Genomic DNA, 17,731 nt, shown 5'->3' with positions numbered 1-17,731 from the left:
AATCAGTCAGTCTTGCTTGTAACTGTTGCCATGTGTTTTTTGGTCCTGTGTAATGTAAACAGTTATTCATACAAATAAAATCAACATCAATATGCCAGTGTGCTTGGTATACTTTGTACAGACTCTGTGAGTGCCATTCCAGAGAACTGTTGGGAGCATGTGGTATTCAAGAATAATTTTCTTTTTGTGGTATACACATTACTTTTTAGGTTCTGAGGTTCTCCACTGTGATGATCATTTGGAATCCCACTTCCATTCTATTCTAGTGATCAAACCTCTTTATTATATCACCTGACTTGGCAGTTGTTGCTGCTGCTACATCTGAACAAGCCATATAAAATTCCCTTTCGAATCTGCCAATTGGGAGATACAAGTTTTCTATGTTTAAGTAGTTCTTGTTGCAGAGTACAGTCAAAATTGCAAGAATGTATATACTTCAGGGGCACCTGGGTGGCTCAGTGGGTTAGGCGCCTGACTTTGGCTCGGGTCATGATCTCGTGGTTCATTAGTTTAAGCCCCACGTCGGGCTTTGTGCTGACAGCTCAGAGCCTGGAGCCTGCTTCCGATTCTGTGTCCCCCTCTCTCTCTGCCCCTGCCCAGCTCACACTCTGTCTGTCTCTCTCTCTCTCAAAAATTAATTTAAAAATTAAAAAATTATTTAAAAAAATGTATGTACTTAAGATTACAATCAGTTTTGAGTAGGATTCATAATTTTCTTCTGTGATAGGAGTACACTATAATCAAATCCTAGATTATTTTTTCCAGCTGTTATATGAATCCCTGAGAAATAGAGAATGTCCCTAATAATTTACCATACATGTGTCTCTATATGTACTTAGGAAATGCATGTTAAAGAATCTTTATAAAAAAAGAAAAATGTATGTTCTTTCGTCCATAGCACAAATAGGTGAGACTCTGAGCTCTGGAACTTAACAGACAAGAGTTCCCATATATAATTGCAACTCTGTCATCTTGCTGCTTTGGCAAGTTTAATTCTCTGAACTTCATATTCCTCATTTTTAAAATGAGTATAACAGGGGCTAGGGAGACTAGGGAAAAAATGGGCATAACAACAGCAATTAAAAAATAACAATAGTCAATTGCTCAAGGGTTCAGAAAAAAATTACGAAAATGCATGTAAAAGTTAAGTCTTAACATATTGGGCATATTAGCAGCATTCAAGAAATGTTAGCCCTTATTATCACTGGGCTATACGGAATGTAGTCCATAATCCTGGATGAGTAGTTATCTACTTCATGAATTCTTTCCTTAGATGATTTTCACCCTAACTTGTTACAATAGAATAGTGGTGCTTCTTAAATTCTTTTTTTAAATGTTTATTTTTGAGAGACAGAGTGCCAGCAGGGGAGGGGCAGAGAGAGAGGGAGACACAGAATCCAAAGCAGGCTCCAGGCTCTGAGCTGTCAGCACAGAGCCCAACGCAGGGCTCAAACCCATAGACCGTGAGATCATGACCTGAGCCGAGCTCGGACACTCAGCCGACTGAGCCACCCAGGCGCCCCAGAATAGTGGTGCTTCTGAATGTTATCAGTGATTCTCTTGCTTTGTAACTGCAGTAAGTCGAAATGTTTATTTTCTCCTTGAAAATTCTGTCAATATTCTCACTTAACTTACACACAGTTTGTTTTGCTTTAGGTCAGAGATGCGTGAGAGTGGAAGACATGGCAGAGAACTTGAAGAACATTTCTGCTTTTTAGCACTTACTCAGAATGATGTGGCTGAAATATATCAAAATGGGATAAGTACCAGAGCATCTACATTCAAGATATTAGGAAATCCTCTTCTTGGAATTTATGTATTTAGACATGTTGACATTGCTTTGAATTATGCTCACAGTAAAAGCATTACTGTAGAAAGTATTATAATTTTTAAGGTAGGTAGCATAAAACAAATACTAAATGTTATATTTAGTTGCTTTAAATTGACCCAGATATATTCTCCTTTCAGTCTGAATTATTAGTGTTCTTAAGTTGCATTATATAAAATAAATCATACGTATATTATTGTCATCATCGTCATTTGAAATTTTCCCCTATTTCTGACTTTAGTTGGGTATGCAGCATAAAACAAAACTCCCAAGTAAGCAAATTCAGCCTGTATCATCTTTGTCTTTATTTTTTTCTCTGTCTTAAATGACACTTTTCTCTTTCTTCCTCTTGTTTAGACCATAATTAATACCACAGTGCTTTAAGTGTTTTTTTCACAAAACATTGGTTACAGAATTCTGACTTAAGCTAAAGTTACTAAATTCCTACTGTTAATTTTTTTTAAGTTTTTATTTATTTATTTTTGAGAGAGAGACAGCACAGAAGGGGCAGAGAGAGAGGGACAGAGAGAGAATCCTAAGCAGGCTCTTCACTGTCAGCACAGAGCCTGATGTGAGGCTCAGACTCACAAACTGTGAGATCATGACCTGAGCCAAACACTTAACCAGCTGAGCCACCCAGGTGCCCCACTAAATTCCTACTCTTTTAGTTAATAGTATTACACAATGTTAATTTCTTTTTGTTTTATTTTTTAATTGAAGTATAGTTGACACAGTGTTACATTAATTGCAGATTACAACATAGCAGTGTTTAGTTTTGCCATGTTTATTTAACGTTTAACATTTGGAAAAACTGGGGCGCCTGGATGGCTCAGTCGGTTAAGCGTCCGACTTTGGCTCAGGTCACGATCTCATGGTCCGTGAGTTCGAGCCCCGCTTCGGGCTCTGTGCTGACAGCTCAGAGCCCGGGGCCCATTTCAGATTCTGTGTCTCCCTCTCTCTGACCCTCCCCCATTCATGCTCTGTCTCTCTCTGTCTCAAAAATAAATAAACTTTAAAAAAAAAAATTTGGAAAAACTGGATACACGTATATATAGGACCTCTGAACTAGTTTCAAAACTAGCAACTTTTCTGAAAGTCTAAAATTACTCAAAATTGAAAAAAATAAGTCTTTCCAAATCTTAAGCATCAACAAATTGGTTAAGATAGACTTTTATGGTTAAATTTAGCTTTGCCAGGACTACTAAATTCAGAGTAGGTAGTCAGGATCCTCAGATTTGTAATATAGGATGTGTGTACACATAAAACCAATGCTTCCTTTGGAATAATTCCTTATGTGCTTAGGCCTCGAATATTATCAAATTAATAAAGCATAATTTATTTTTATATTAAAACAATACATCCTGACTTTAGAAAATCTGGTGCATACTAAGAAGCTCCAAAGAACTCATTAATAACCAGTTAATTTTCTTGTATATCTATACCTAGTCTTCTGTTTATGTGTGCAAATATGCATGTATAATTGTAATTAAAATGTATTCTTTACATACTATATCACTTTTTTCACTGATTATAAGGTAAACATTTTTAATTGCATTAAATAAGTATTTTTCTCTAATAACCTTTTGAATAACTACCCAGTATTCTACTATATAGCCTTACCATTATTTGCACAACAAATTTTAAAATTTGGGGATATAAGTTACTTGCTTTTGTGTGTGTGTGTGTTTTATGTACTACTTTGATCATCCTTGTAGGTATATTTTTATGCCTATGATTATTTGCTGTGAATTAATTGGTTAATTCCTACCTAGGAATAAGATTAGGAGCTGTAAAAGCTTTTGATATGTAATGCCCAGTTATCCTGAGAAAGGTTGTACTGATTGACATTTCTATCCACAGTGTGTCAGAACATCTGTTATATATAGTATGCTTTTTTAAAAAAGTCTTTGCCAGTCTTATATGTAATAGTTTCTCATTGATGATTCAGTTATTTTTGCAGTCACTGCTGAGTTTAAACATTCTGCATATATTCATTAATAATATTTAGTGAGTTGGCTATATCCTTTGCCGTTTTGGTGTTTTCTTTTTTTTCTAGTTGATTTGTAGACATTATCAATTCATTAAAGCATATTGTGTGAGCTAGGCTTTTCTCTGGACAATATTTTATCACTTAATGTTTTCTTTTTTAAAAAATAAACTTTTCCAATTTATAATAAATTTAAATGTACAGAAAAGTTACAAAGAAAATACAGAAAGTTCCTGTACACAGTTCACTCAGCATCCCCCTATTGTTAGCATTTCACATCACTATGACACATTTGTCAAAACTAAGAAACTAATACTGTATTTGTCAATTATATTTCAGTAAAAAAGTAAAAGTTAAAAATAATAAAATAAAAAGACTAACAGAGACTAACATTGGTACAGTACCGTTAACTAGGCTACAGACTACCTTTTGCCAGTTTTTCTATTGTTTTTCTTCTCTTCTAGTACCCAAATGCAGGATACCACATTATATTTAGTTTTTTAAATTATGAATGAATGTATTATTATATTAAAAAATAACAATAATAGAATTGCTGAATTTAAACGTTTATTTATTTATTTTGAGAGAGAGAGAGAGCAGAAGTGGGGCAGAGAAAGAGATTGCCAAGTAGACTCCACGCTAAGTACAGAGCCCAACACAGGGCTCATTCCCATGACTATGAGATGATGACCTGAGCCAAAATCAAGAGTTGGACACTTAACTGACTGGGCCACCCAGGCACCCCTTGAATTCCTGACTTCAAATAAAATGTATACTTTTTGTCATATGAATTATATGTTCATCCACCTTTTATCAGTTAATTGTATTCGTTTTTTTAAATTTTATACTTGTTTTGTTTTCCATACATGACCACATAAATGTTTCTTTGTATATCCTACTCAATGCCAATATCTTCCCTGATCCAAATTAATATATTAATATATTGTGTATATGCTACATCTTAGTCTTATATTGTATATGTTTTATACATAAAGGAATTGATTCACAATTTCTGGGCTGGCAAGTATGAAATCCATAAGGCAAGATTTCTATGCTGAAGTCTTGATGAAAAATTTCTTCTCTGAGACACTTCCCTTTTTACTCTTAAGGCCTTTACCCAATTAAATAAGGCTCACCCAAATTATCCAGGGTAATGTACTTAAAGTGAACTGATTTTTCATCTGGGAATTTTTTTATCATCTCAACAAAATACCTTCATAGCAGCATCTAGACTAATGTTCAATCAAACATCCAGACACTATACCCTAGCCAAATTGATCTATAAAATTTACTATGACATATGCTATCTATAAATTATTATTAAAATATATTTCCCAGGGCACCTGGGTGGCTCAGTCAGTTGAGCATCCAACTCTTGATTTCAGCTCAGGTCATGATCCCAGGGTCATGGGATCAAGCCCCATGTTGGGCTCCATGCTGAGCGTGGAGACTGCTTGGGATTTCTCTCTCTCTCTCTCTCTCTCTCTCTCTCTCTCTCTCTCTCTCTCTCCCTCTCTCCCCCTCCCTCCCTCCCTCCCTCTGTTGCTCTCCCCCACTTGTGTGCTCTCTTTATATAAAATTAATTAATTAATTAAGAATCCTTAAGATTTGTTGGTAAACAGTGATATTTTATTTTTAATTTTTTAATTTTAATTCCAGTATAGTTACTGGAAATTAACTATGTATGTATACATATTCCAGTATACATACTGGAAATTAACTATGTATGTATGTATGTATGAAAACCATACAGTGTTATATTAGTTTAAGCTGTACAATATAGTCATTCATAAGTTTCATATATTATTCAGTTCTCATCAAGGTAAGTGTACTCTTAATCCCTTTCACCTATTTCACCAACCCCCCCCCCCCCCCCCCGCCACCTCCCCACTTGTAACCATCTATTCTCTATAGTTCAGAGTCTGGGGTGGTTTTTTTTTTTTTAATTTTTTTTTACGTTCATTTGTTTTTGAGAGAGAGACAGAGCATGAGTGGGAGAGGGGCAGAGAGAGAGGGAGACACAGAATCTAAAGCAAGCTCTAGGCTCTGAGCTGTCAGCACAGAGCCTGATGTGGGGCTCAAACCCACAGACCAGGAGATTAGGACCTGAGCCGAAGTGAGACGCTTAACTGACTGAGTCGCTCAGGCACCCCCAGAGTCTGTTTTTTGGTTTGCCTTCCTCTCTCTTTTTTTTAACTAGACTCCACACCCAATATGGGGCTTGAACTCATGACCCTGAGGTCAAGAGTTGCATGTTCTACCAACTGAGCCAGCCAAATGCCTGTCTCTTTTTTCCCTTTGTTCATTTGTTTTGTTTCTTAAATTCCACATGTGAGTGAAGTTCTTTGGTATCTTTCTTTGACTGGCTTATTTCATTTAGCATTATACTGTCTAGATTCATCCATGTTGTTGCAAATGGCAAGATTTCATGCTTTTTAATGGCTGATACTATTCCATTGTATATGATTATATACCGCATCTTCTTTATCCATTCATCTTTCAATGGACACTTGGGCTGCTTCATAGTTTGGCTGTTATAAATAATACTGCTATAGAATAAGGGTGCATATATCCCTTTGAATTAGTGTTTTCATATTTTTTGGGTAAATGCCCAGTAGTGTGATGGCTGGATCATAGGGTAGGTCTATTTTTAATTTTTTGAGGAACCTCTATACTGTTTTCCAGAATGGCTTCATCAGTTTGTATTCCCACCAACAGTGCACGAGGATTCCTTTTGCTCCACATCCGCACCAGCACTTGTTGTTTCTTGAGTTTTTTATTTTAACCATTCTGACAGTTGTGAGGTGATATCTCCTTGTGGTTTTGATTTGTATTGCCCTGGTTATGAGTGATGTTGAGCATCTTTTCATCTGTCTTTTAGCTACCTGTATGTCTTCTTTGGAGAAAAGTCTGTTCATGTCTTTTGCCCATTTTTTAAAAGTTTTTATTTAAATTCCATTTAGTTAACATACAGTGTAATGTTAGTTTCAGGTGTACCATTTAGTGATTCAACAACTTCCATGCAACAGCCAGTGCTCACCACATGAGCACTCCTTAATGCTCATGCTCCTTAATCCCCACCACCTATTTAACCCATCCTCCCACCCACCTCCACTCTGGTAACCATCAGTTTGTTCTCTATAGGTAGGAGTCTGGGGGCACCTGGCTGGCTCAGTCAATTTAAGTGTCTGACTCTTGGTTTTGGCTCAGGTCATGATCTCATAGTTCATGGAATTGAGCCCCACACCGGGCTCCAAGCTGACAGCACAGAGCCTGCTTGGGATTGTCTCTCTCCCTCTCTCTCTGCTCCTCCCCTGTTCACTCTCTCTGTCTCTCTCTCTCTCTCAAAATAAATAAATAAATAAAACTAAACATTTTTTTTAAAAAAGAGTCCGTTTCTTGTCTTTCCTCCCCCCCCCCCCGCCATGGTCATTTTTGTTTTCTTAAATTCTACATATGAGTGAAATCATATACTATTTGTCTTTCTTTGACTTATTTCACTTAGTATAATACTCTCTAGCTCTACCCATATCATTGCAAATAGCAAGATATCATTCTTGTTTATGGCTGAGTAATATTCCTCTGTGTGTGTGTGTGTGTGTGTGTGTGTGTGTGTGTGTGTGTGTGTGTGTGTGTACACCTCCTCTTCTTTATTCATTCATTAGTCGATGCACATTTGAGCTCTTTCCATGATTTGTCTATTGTAGATAATGCCTCTATACATCAGGGTGCACATATCCCTTTGAATCAGTCTTTTTTTAATTCTTTGGGTAAATACCTAATAATGAAATTGCTGGATTATAGGGTAGTTCTATTTTTAACTTTCTGAGGAACCTCCATACTGCTTTCAAGAGTGGCTGTACCCATTTGCATTCCCACCAACAGTTTAAGAGGGTTGGCATCCTTGCCAACACCTGTTGTTGTTTGTGTTTTTGATTTTAGCCATTCTGATGTGTGAGTTAATATCTTGTAGTTTTGATTTTCATTTCACTGATGATGAGTGATGTGAGCATTTTTTGATGTATCTGTTGGCCATGTGTATGTCTTCTTTGGAATGTCTGTTCACATCTTCTGCCCATTTTTTAACTGGATTGTTTGTTTTTTGGGGGTTGAGTTTTAGAAGTTCTTTATATATTTTGGATACTAATCCTTTATCGGGTATGTTACATGCAAATATTTTCCCCCACTCAGTAGGTTGTCTTTTAGTATACTCATTTGTTTTTGATGTACAAATGTTTTGTAATGTTTTACAGTTTTATGTTTTAGGTTTATGGATTCATGGCACATATGCTTAGAAAATAATTCTCACTTTGAGATTAGATAAATACTGACTTTCTACAGTGTTTGCATTATTTAAATATTTAACCGGTTTGGCATTTATTTTGGTGTATATGTTAAGGTAATTTAATTCTTTCAATTGTTTTATACTTATTTATTATATGTTTTCATTTCACTTATTTCAAATGGTACTTTTAACATTATACTGTATTTTTATAGATGCTTGGACTTACCTGGGGCTTTTTATTTTGTTCTTTTTCCCCACTGCCTTTTTTTGTGGTAATACCATCCTTTAAAAAAAATACTTAATACTGAGGCACATGGGTGGCTCAGTGGGTTAAGCGTCCAACTTTGACTCAGGTCATGATCGCACATTTCGTGGGTTCGAGCCCCATGTCAGCAGAGAGCCCACTTTGGATCCTCTGTCTCCCTCTCTCTCTGTGCCTCCCCGCTCATGCTTTCTCTCTCACTCTGTCGAAAATAGGTAAATATTAAAAAAAAATTTAAATATATTTAATATCTTTGAAGTGCAAGTCGCCTGCCCTGTTCCATAATTCTGTTACCTCTGACCCAAAACTTTCTTCTAAAAACATTTTTTTGAAATTTTCTGGGCTGTTGTTTGTTAGTATTCCAAATAAGTTTTTAGACTAAAATTCATTTCTACAAATAGGTTTTCTAAAATTTTAATTACAGGTATTATAGTCCTAAGTTTAATTTAGAAGGGGAATTGATATGAATACAGTAAGTCATCTTATTCATGTGGGATATGGATTATCCATTTGTATTTCTTCCCTTAAAAAAGACGGCTTTAATTTATGTTCTGTATGGGAGTTTAAAATGTTCTAATATATTTTTATGACCTGCTTTTTGCCTTTTTTTTAGGTTCTCTTTGGAAAAGTGAAGAAAATTCGGCCTTCATTGGATAAAAACAAAGTTTCTTTGGATCCTTCTCCTAACTTTGATTGCCACATGTCAAGAAGTATACCTTCTCTGAAAGATGCCATTGAGTTACAAGCCTGCAATTCAGCAGTATGTTAACTTTTGGGTTCATGTGACTACTTGAAAGTGACATGCTTCACACTATATGATACACAACTTAAAACAGCTTCTTGAAATATTAAATGAAAATCCCTTATTTTATTCAATATAGTAAGACATTAAATAAATAATGAAAGCTCTTTAATATTTGTGATTTGGGAATGTAGTAAAGAAGTTTCCAAATTTGCATTTAACCTTGTTCAAAATACAGTGGCTGCTTTCTTTTATTTAGTTGTTCCATAGATTAATTCCTAACTTGCAAAACATGCCAACTTTTTTATAACAAGCTATTTTGAAATCACAACAGGAGAAAACGCTTATATGTTCATCATTACATGTGAAACAGTAATTTTCCATCATAAATTGCTGAGATACTTAGTAGACCTTTCCTCTTCTGTAGAATATTAAATTATATGTGGTAAACATTGCATATCATCATCTATATGACTAAATGAAGATAAATTTTCTAGAAGTATGTATATGCTCCCACATGTAAAATGTATCAAGCAATTATTATTTTCCTAATTAACTTTCTCTTCCAAATAAAACTTAGGGTTAACAGCATATGCAAAACATTGAACTTTTTTTAATTTTTTTTTTCTTTTTGAGAGAGTGAATATGAGCAGGGGAGGTGGCAGAGAGAAGGGGACAGAAGATCTGACGGGGACTCCACACTGACAGCAGAGAGCCAGATGCAGGGCTCGAACTCACAAACCGTGAGATCATGACCTGAGCTGAAGTTGAACGCTTAACCGACTGAGCCACCCAGGCACCTCTGAAACGTTGAACTTTTAATGGAAAAAAATCTCTTTTTAAAAACAAATAGTTTCTGGGGCACCTGGGTGGCTCAGTTGGGTAAACGTCCGACTTCAGCTCAGGTCATGATCTCACCATTCATGGGTTCAAGCTCTTCATTGGGCTCTGTGCTGACAGTTCATAGCCTGAAGCCTGCTTCAGATTCTGTGTCTCCCTCTCTCCCCTCACACTCTGCCCCTCCCCCGCTCACGCTCTGTTTCTGTCTCAAAAATAAATAAAACATTTTAAAATTTTCTTTAAAAAAGAAGAAAAAATAAAAACAGACTGTTTATGCTGCTGCCCACACTAATAACATACCAAAGAAAATATGTGTGGTTGGGAGAAAAAATTTATACCTTAAAAAAAACTAGAGTTAAAGAATGTGGGGAGAAGTGGGTATATGGAAGCAGGTGAATAAATAACAAACATGAAGTTAGTTACATAACTTTTTAAAATATGAGCTTATTCAATTCTGCTAACACTAATTAGTTTAAAATGTTTTTTTTCCTTTGTTTTTCAGGTATACTTCTATGAATACAATGTTCTTTCAAAGCCAGTAGATAAACCTAGGCATTGTCTTCCATATGCAACAGTAACTGTAAAATTTATTGGCCAAAAAGTAGATAGTGGACACCTTATTACATCTTTGAGGTTCCTTTCAACAGGATTTCCTAAGAGGGCTGGTAAGATACAGACATTATTATGCTTCCGTAGCATGTGTGCTGGTAGTAGAACTTCTGAATATTATTTTCTAATACGTTATCAAACTGTAAGCAAAATAGTTATGCTTTAACTTTTTAATTTTATGTATCTGGAATTATACTACAGATGTTTTTGTGACTCCTTTTGCTCAGTATTATCTTTGTGTGATTCTTCTTTTTTTTTTTTTTTTGAAGTTTATTTATTTATTTTTAGAGAGAGTGATTAGATAGAGCACAAGCAGGGGAGGGACAGAGAGTGAGACACAGAATCTGATGCAGCCTCCACACTCTGAGCTGGTCAGCACAGGGCCCACTGTAGGGCTCTAACCCATGAACCGTGAGATCATGACCTGAGTCAAAGCCAGATGCTTAACCGACCGAGCCACCCAGACGTTCCATTTGTATGATTCTTCTATGCTGATACGCATACCTGAGTTTCTTCATGTATATGTATTCACACACACACATTATTCTGTTTTTTGACTACACACTATTCCTCTGGGGATGTTTGGATACTTGCCAGTTTTCTTCATATTCCAGACATTGCTGTTTTAAACATTTATGTAAGTGTCTCAGTGCATATGGGCAAGAGTTTTGGTATAGAGTAATATAATGTCTACATCAGAAACGTACAACTTAATCCAAAGATAATATCAACTAGTTTTCAAAAGTGGTTGCATCAGGTTACATAATTACTCTATATCTTTGCCAACACATACACTTTTTAAAAAAATGTCTGTTTCTGCCAGCTCAGTGAGTGTGATATGTTATCATCATCGGTTCAAAAAGAAACTGTACTCTTGAAAAGCCATCATATCCCTTTCTCCTCAGGCCTGCCCCTAAGCAGTCGCTAATCTGCCTTCTGTCTCTTAGTACGACTGACCCTTGGGTTAGAGGTGCCAGCGTCGCAATCTATGTTTAACTTGTAACTCCCTGAAAACTTCACTACTAATAGCCTAGTGTTCACTGGAAGCCTTACCCAGAACATAAACATTGATTAATGTGTACATTGTATGTTATATATTCTATATACTGTATTCTTACAGTAATATCTAACTTTTTCTTAATTTTTATTGGCATTTCTAGGCTATGTGGTTCATCTGTGAGATTTTTTAAATTGTGGCAAATCTCCAAAAAATTTTCCAATATATTACATGAAAAAAATTCCATTTATGAGTGAACCCATGTAGTTCAAACCCATATTGTTCAAGGGTCAACTGTATTTGCCAATTCTGGGCATTTCATATAAGGGAATTCATAAATATGTGAAGCAAAGTGGCCTTTCATGAGTAGTGACTTTCATTTAACTGTTCTTAAGGTTCTTGCATGTATTAATACTTCATTCCTTTTTATGGCATAATATTACATTAAATAGAAACTATATCAGTTGAGGACATTTGGGTTGTTTCCATCTTTTAGCAATTATGAATAATCTTGCTATGAATGTTCTTGGACAAATTTTGGTACAGACCTGTGTTCTCATTTCTCTTGGGGTATATAGTTGGGAGTGGAATTGCTGGGTCATATGATAACACTGTTACCACTTGAGGAATTGCCAAACTGTTTTCCGAAGTGGCTGCACCAGTGACATTTACACCAGTAGTGTACGAGTGCTAGGATTTTCCACTTCCTATGTTATTATCTTACTTTTTGTTTATAGCTACCCTGGTGGAGGAAGTAAATGTTTTCAGGGTGTAAGTTTTATGCTTCTTTTGTTAAATTTATTTCAAGTATTGTATTTTTGGATACCTTTGTAAGTAGAGTTTGCTCAATTTCACTTCTTATGTTCCTCTTTGAAGTATATAGCAATAGTGTTATTTTTGTGTATTGATCTTGTAAATGGTCTTGCTGATCTCATTATTAGTTCTAATAGTTTTTCAGTGATTTCTTTAGGATTTTATATATAAAAGATCAAGTCATTTATAAATAGAGTTAGTTTTACTTCTTCCTTCTCAATCTGGGTGTCTTTTATTTCTTTTTGTTGCCTAATAGCCCTGGCTAGGACCTCCAGTTGAATGTTTAGTAGAAATGGTAGGAGTGGACATTCTTACCTTATTTGTAAACTTAGGGGAAAGTATTCATCCCTCACCAGTAAGTATGATGTTAGCTATGGAGTTTTTTGATGTCTTTTATCATGAGGAAATTCCTTTCTATTCTTAGTTTGTTGAATGTTTTTATCATGAAAGGGTAGTAATTTTGTCAGATCCTTTTGCTGCATCTATCAAGATGATCACATGATTTTTAGTCTTCACTGTGTTACTGTGCTGTGTCACACTAATTGATTTTCAGATATTAAGTAAACTTTGCATTTTTGAGGTAAATTCCATTTGGTCATGGTATGTGATTCCTATTATATGTTGGTGGAATCAGTTTACTAAATTTTTGAAGATTTTCGTGTCTATATTTATAAGATACATTAATCTGTAGCCTTCTTGTGATGTTTTGGTATCAGAGTAATACTGGTCTCATAGAATAAGTTTGAAAGGGTTTCCTTTTCTTCCATTTTTTGGAAAGAGTTTGTGAAGAATTGACATTAATACGTCTTTATATATTTGATAGACTTGACTATTAAAGCCATTCAGGCTTTTGCGGGGGGGTAGTTTTTTATCAGTAAGTCAGTTTCTTCACTTACTGTCATTCAGATTTTCTGTTTCTTCTTGCATCAGTTTTAGTGGTTTGTGTCTTTGTAGGAATTTGTCCATTTCATCTAACTTACCTAATTTATTAGCATCCTGTCGTTCCTAGTATTTCTTTATAGTCCTTTTTATTTTTGTAAAGCCAGTAGTAGTATCCTCTCTTTAACTTATTCTACTAATTTCAGTCTTCCTTCTTTATTTTCTCGGTCAGCTTGGCTAAAGTTTTGTCAGTTTTGTTATCTTTTTCAAAGAACCAACTTTTTTGGTTTCATTATTATTTTTTCTATATTTCTGTTCTCTCATTTATTATTTCCCTCCTTTTTGCTTTAGGTTTAGTTTTCTCTTTCTTGTGTCTTAAGGTGGAAGGTTAGGGTATTGATCTTGCTTCTTTGATAATGTACATATTTACAGCTATAAATATCCCTGGTTTTCTTTTTTTTTTTCTTTTTGAGACATAGAGAGACAGAGCATGAACAAGGGAGGGGCAGAGAGAGAGGGAGACACAGAATCTGAAGCAGGCTCCAGGCTCTGAGCTGTCAGCACAGAGCCCTACGTGAGGCTCAAACTCACAAGCCCTGAACCGAAGTTGGAGGCTTAACCAGCTGAGCCATCCAGGCACCCCTGAAAGTACTGTTTTAACTGCATCCCATAAGTTTTGGTATGTTGTGTCTTCATTTTCATTCATTTCAAAGTATTTTCTAATTTCCCTTTGACTTCTTATTTAATCCATTGGTTTTTTAGAAAGTGTTTTATTTCACTTATGTGTACATGTGAATTTCCCCCAAATTTTTTCTGCTACTGATTTCTAATTTTATTCCATTGTAATTGGAGAATATAATTTGTATTATCTTTATCCTTTTAAATTTATTGACCCTCTCATGTGGTCTGTCCTGAAGAATGTTCCATGTATACCTGAGAAGAGGGGAAGTTTTGTTTTTGTTGGGTAGAGTGTTCTGTAAATGTCTGTTAGACCTAGCTGATTTGAAGTTTGCTCAATTTTCTGTTTTCTTGGGGCGCCTGGGTGGCTCAGTCGGTTAAGCGTCCGACTTCGGCTCAGGTCATGATCTCGCGGTCCGTGAATTCGAGCCCCGTGTCAGGCTCTGTGCTGACCGCTCAGAGCCTGGAGCCTGTTTCAGATTCTGTGTCTCCCTCTCTCTCTGACCCTCCCCCATTCATGCTCTGTCTCTCTCTGTCTCAAAAATAAATAAAAATGTTAAAAAAAAAATTTTTTTTTTTAAATTTTCTGTTTTCTTGATGAGCTTCTGCCTAGTCATTCTATCCACATTATCCCTCAGCCAGATGGCTTAAAATGGAGGCAATAAAATAAAGATCTTTCCCTACTTTCTACTCTCACCCACCCATAATCTTATAGCTAATTACTTTAATCAAAGAATGATGGATAGTAACTAGACTTACTGTGATGATCAGTTTGCAGTGTATTCAATATTGAATCATTATGTTGCACATCAGAAACTAATTAATATAATACTGTACATCAATTATACCTCATTTGAAAAAAAGGAAAAAAAGCAATAAACAATGATGCCTTTCAGACTGATAAAGTTTGAGGAACACCTGTATTATGCCCAAAGTCAAGGCCACATGTGTTGGCTATCAGTGTACTCCTCTCTCTCCAGAGTAGTCTAGATCTTTGCTATCCAGTACAATAGCCTTTTAGTCACATGTGGCTATTTAAACCTAAATTAGTTAAAATTAATAAAAATGTTAATTCCTCATTCACACCACCCCTTGTTTATGTACTTGCCCACATTCCAAGTGCTCAGTAACTACATGTGGCTATTGGCTACTGTACTGGATAGCATAGATAAAGAACATTTCCATCATCACAGAATACATGGTGCTAATAACTATTTGGTAGTTTGCTTTGTGATTGTAATTTCATTTTCTTACAGTTTCTTATATTATGAAGATGTTGGGTTTTTTGTTCTCCTTTTTTCTGTGTTGTTTGGTGAGACTGCTAAAAATGGGAATAAATTTAAAGCGCCTTCATCCAGTTTAAGTGAATAATGTAACCTAGTGATTAAGGTTCTGCTGCTTATAAATTGTGATCTTGGGCAAATAATTCTTTATTTCCTTATCAATAAAATGGGAATGTTATGAAGATTAAATTAGTTAATGTGTATAAGACATCAGAAAAACCATACCTGGCATTCCCATTAAGTACTTTATTAATTAATATTATGTATATGTTAATATGCATTTACCATACATTTATGAAATTCAGGTTATTAAACTGATTTAAGTTTCTTTTCCCATGTTGCTTTGTATTAATTTGTCTTAATCTTTTTTTTTAAGTCTATTTATTTTGAGAGAGAGAGAGAGACTGTGTGTGAGCAGGGGAAGGGCAGAGAGAGAGGAGAGGGAAAATCCCAAGCAGGGTCCACACTGTTAGTTCACTCATGGTGTAGAGCCCAGCACAGGGCTTGAACCAAAAAATCCGTGAGATCATGACATGCGCCGAAATGAGGAGTCAGACACTTAACTGACTGAGCCACCTAGACACCCCTGTCTTAATCTTTGTAACAGCTCCATAACATTATTTTTCTAGTGTATTTGTATAGTACATACATACAGTACTTTTATAATTCTTGATATGCCGTATTTATTTAACCAGTCCCATTTTTTCAAGTTTACTTATTTTGAGAGAGAGTACAAGCAGGGGAGGGGCAGAGAGGGGGGGAGAGGATCGAAAGCAGGCTCCATGCAGTCAGCGCAGAGCCCGATGCGGGCCTCAAACCCATGGGATCATGACCTGAGCCGAAATCAAGAGTCAGAGGCTTAACTGACTGTACCCTGCAGGCACCCCTACCCAGTCTCGTTTTTAAATTTTTTTTTATTTGAGGGATGCCTGGAGGGCTCAGTCAGTTAAGCATCTTACTGTTGATTTCAGCTGAGGTCATGATCTCACCATTGTGAGCTTGAGTCCCATGTCAGGCTCTATACTGGGCATGGAGCCTGCTTAAGATTCTCTCTCTCTCCCTCTCCCTCTGTCACTCCCCTGCTTCTGCTCTCTCAAATATTTTAATTTGCCTATAGGTGACACACAATGTTACATTAGTTTCAGGTGTACAACATAGTGATCCAGCTCTTCTCTGTAGTATTCTATGCTCTCCACAAGTGTAGCTACCATCTGTCACCATGTAACGCTGTTACAATATCATTGACTGTATTCTGCCCGCTGTGCCTTTTACTCCCTTGACATATTCATTCTATAACTGGAAGCTTGTGTGTCTCTTTATGTGCCAGTAACATACTGTTTTGATTACTGTAGCTTTGTAGTAGATCTTGAAATCTTAACCAGTCTCATATTGATAGTTAGGTTTCTGGCTTCCAGCTGTCTTGGATTATGGTACTAAAAATCCTTGTGTATATGTTATTTATGCAAGTATATCAGAATAATGAATGCATAAAAATGGATTTACTGGAGGGGCACCTGGGTGACTGTCAGTTGAGCATCTGACTTCAGCTCAGGTTATGATCTTGTGGTTCACGAGTTCAAGCCCCACACAAGGCTCACTGCTGTCATCCTGTCAGCACAAAGCCTGCTTTAGATCCTCTGTTCCCCTCTCTCTTTGCCCCTCCCCTGCCTGTGCTCTCTCAAAAAATAAGTAAAACATTTCTAAAAATAGATTTACTGGGTATTATGTATTACATTTTGCTGAAAACTGTAGATTTACTTCCCAGGAAATTAGTACCGGTTCATACTCCCATGAACAGTATAAGAGTGTTTATTACATCTGCAGAATATTAATTATTCTTTGTAGTCTTTGCCAGTCTAAGCAGTTTTTAAATATGGCTCTGTTTATTTAGTGGAGTTGGACATCTTTTTGTGTTTGTTGACAATTTTTATTTGTGATTTTCCTGTTCTTACACTTGCTCACATTTCTATTGCAGTATCTGTTTATTAATCTTTTGAATGTGTCTGTATACTCTTTATGCACTCTAATATATGTGTAATGATGTACAAAGCTTGCTCGTTCAGAAAATACTTCGTACCAGTTTGTCCAAGTTTTGTTTATCATGAGTTTTGACCTACTAAGGTATTTAATTTACATGTAATTGACATCATTTCTTAATTTCTAGTTTTCTGATCTCCAGGCATTCTTAAAAAGTACTTTTCTACCTCAGGATTATAAAACCATCTCTGTCTTTTCTTCTAATACTTTCATGGCTTTATTTTTTTTTTCAATGAATTTTATTTTGGAGTGAGTATAGGGATCCACCTTTTCTTCTGTCCACTGCAGCTCCTCCTCTTAAGAACTACATCTCTGTTATGGTCAGATTTCTACTATAGCTTATTATAATTAAAAAGTATAGTTACAGGTGCACCTTGGTGGCTCAGTTGATTAAGCATCCGACTTTGGCTCAGGTTATGATCTCACAGTTTGTGAATTCCAGCCCTGCATCGGACTCTTTTGCAATGTTGACGCAAAGACTGCTTGGGATT

General features: G+C 35.9%; 1 protein-coding gene across 10 annotated transcripts in view; it reads left to right on the top strand.

Moving 5' to 3' along the window:
- Positions 1-17,731, top strand: part of TEX15 (testis expressed 15, meiosis and synapsis associated) — a 99,373-nt gene that overhangs the window by 61,990 nt on the left and 19,652 nt on the right. For all 10 annotated transcript variants that reach the window (XM_042983141.1, XM_042983139.1, XM_042983140.1 and 7 more), the window contains 3 exons: positions 1,657-1,894; positions 8,976-9,122; positions 10,447-10,609. In XM_042983141.1, the coding sequence (XP_042839075.1) occupies positions 1,657-1,894; positions 8,976-9,122; positions 10,447-10,609 (548 nt within the window). The remainder of the gene's footprint in view (positions 1-1,656; positions 1,895-8,975; positions 9,123-10,446; positions 10,610-17,731) is intronic.

Source organism: Panthera tigris, chromosome B1 (assembly GCF_018350195.1).
Source record: "Panthera tigris isolate Pti1 chromosome B1, P.tigris_Pti1_mat1.1, whole genome shotgun sequence".
In the NCBI taxonomy this organism is placed as follows: domain Eukaryota; kingdom Metazoa; phylum Chordata; class Mammalia; order Carnivora; family Felidae; genus Panthera; species Panthera tigris.
The sequence above is the reverse complement of the archived record's forward strand: the minus strand, read 5'-3'. Positions and strand labels throughout refer to the sequence as shown.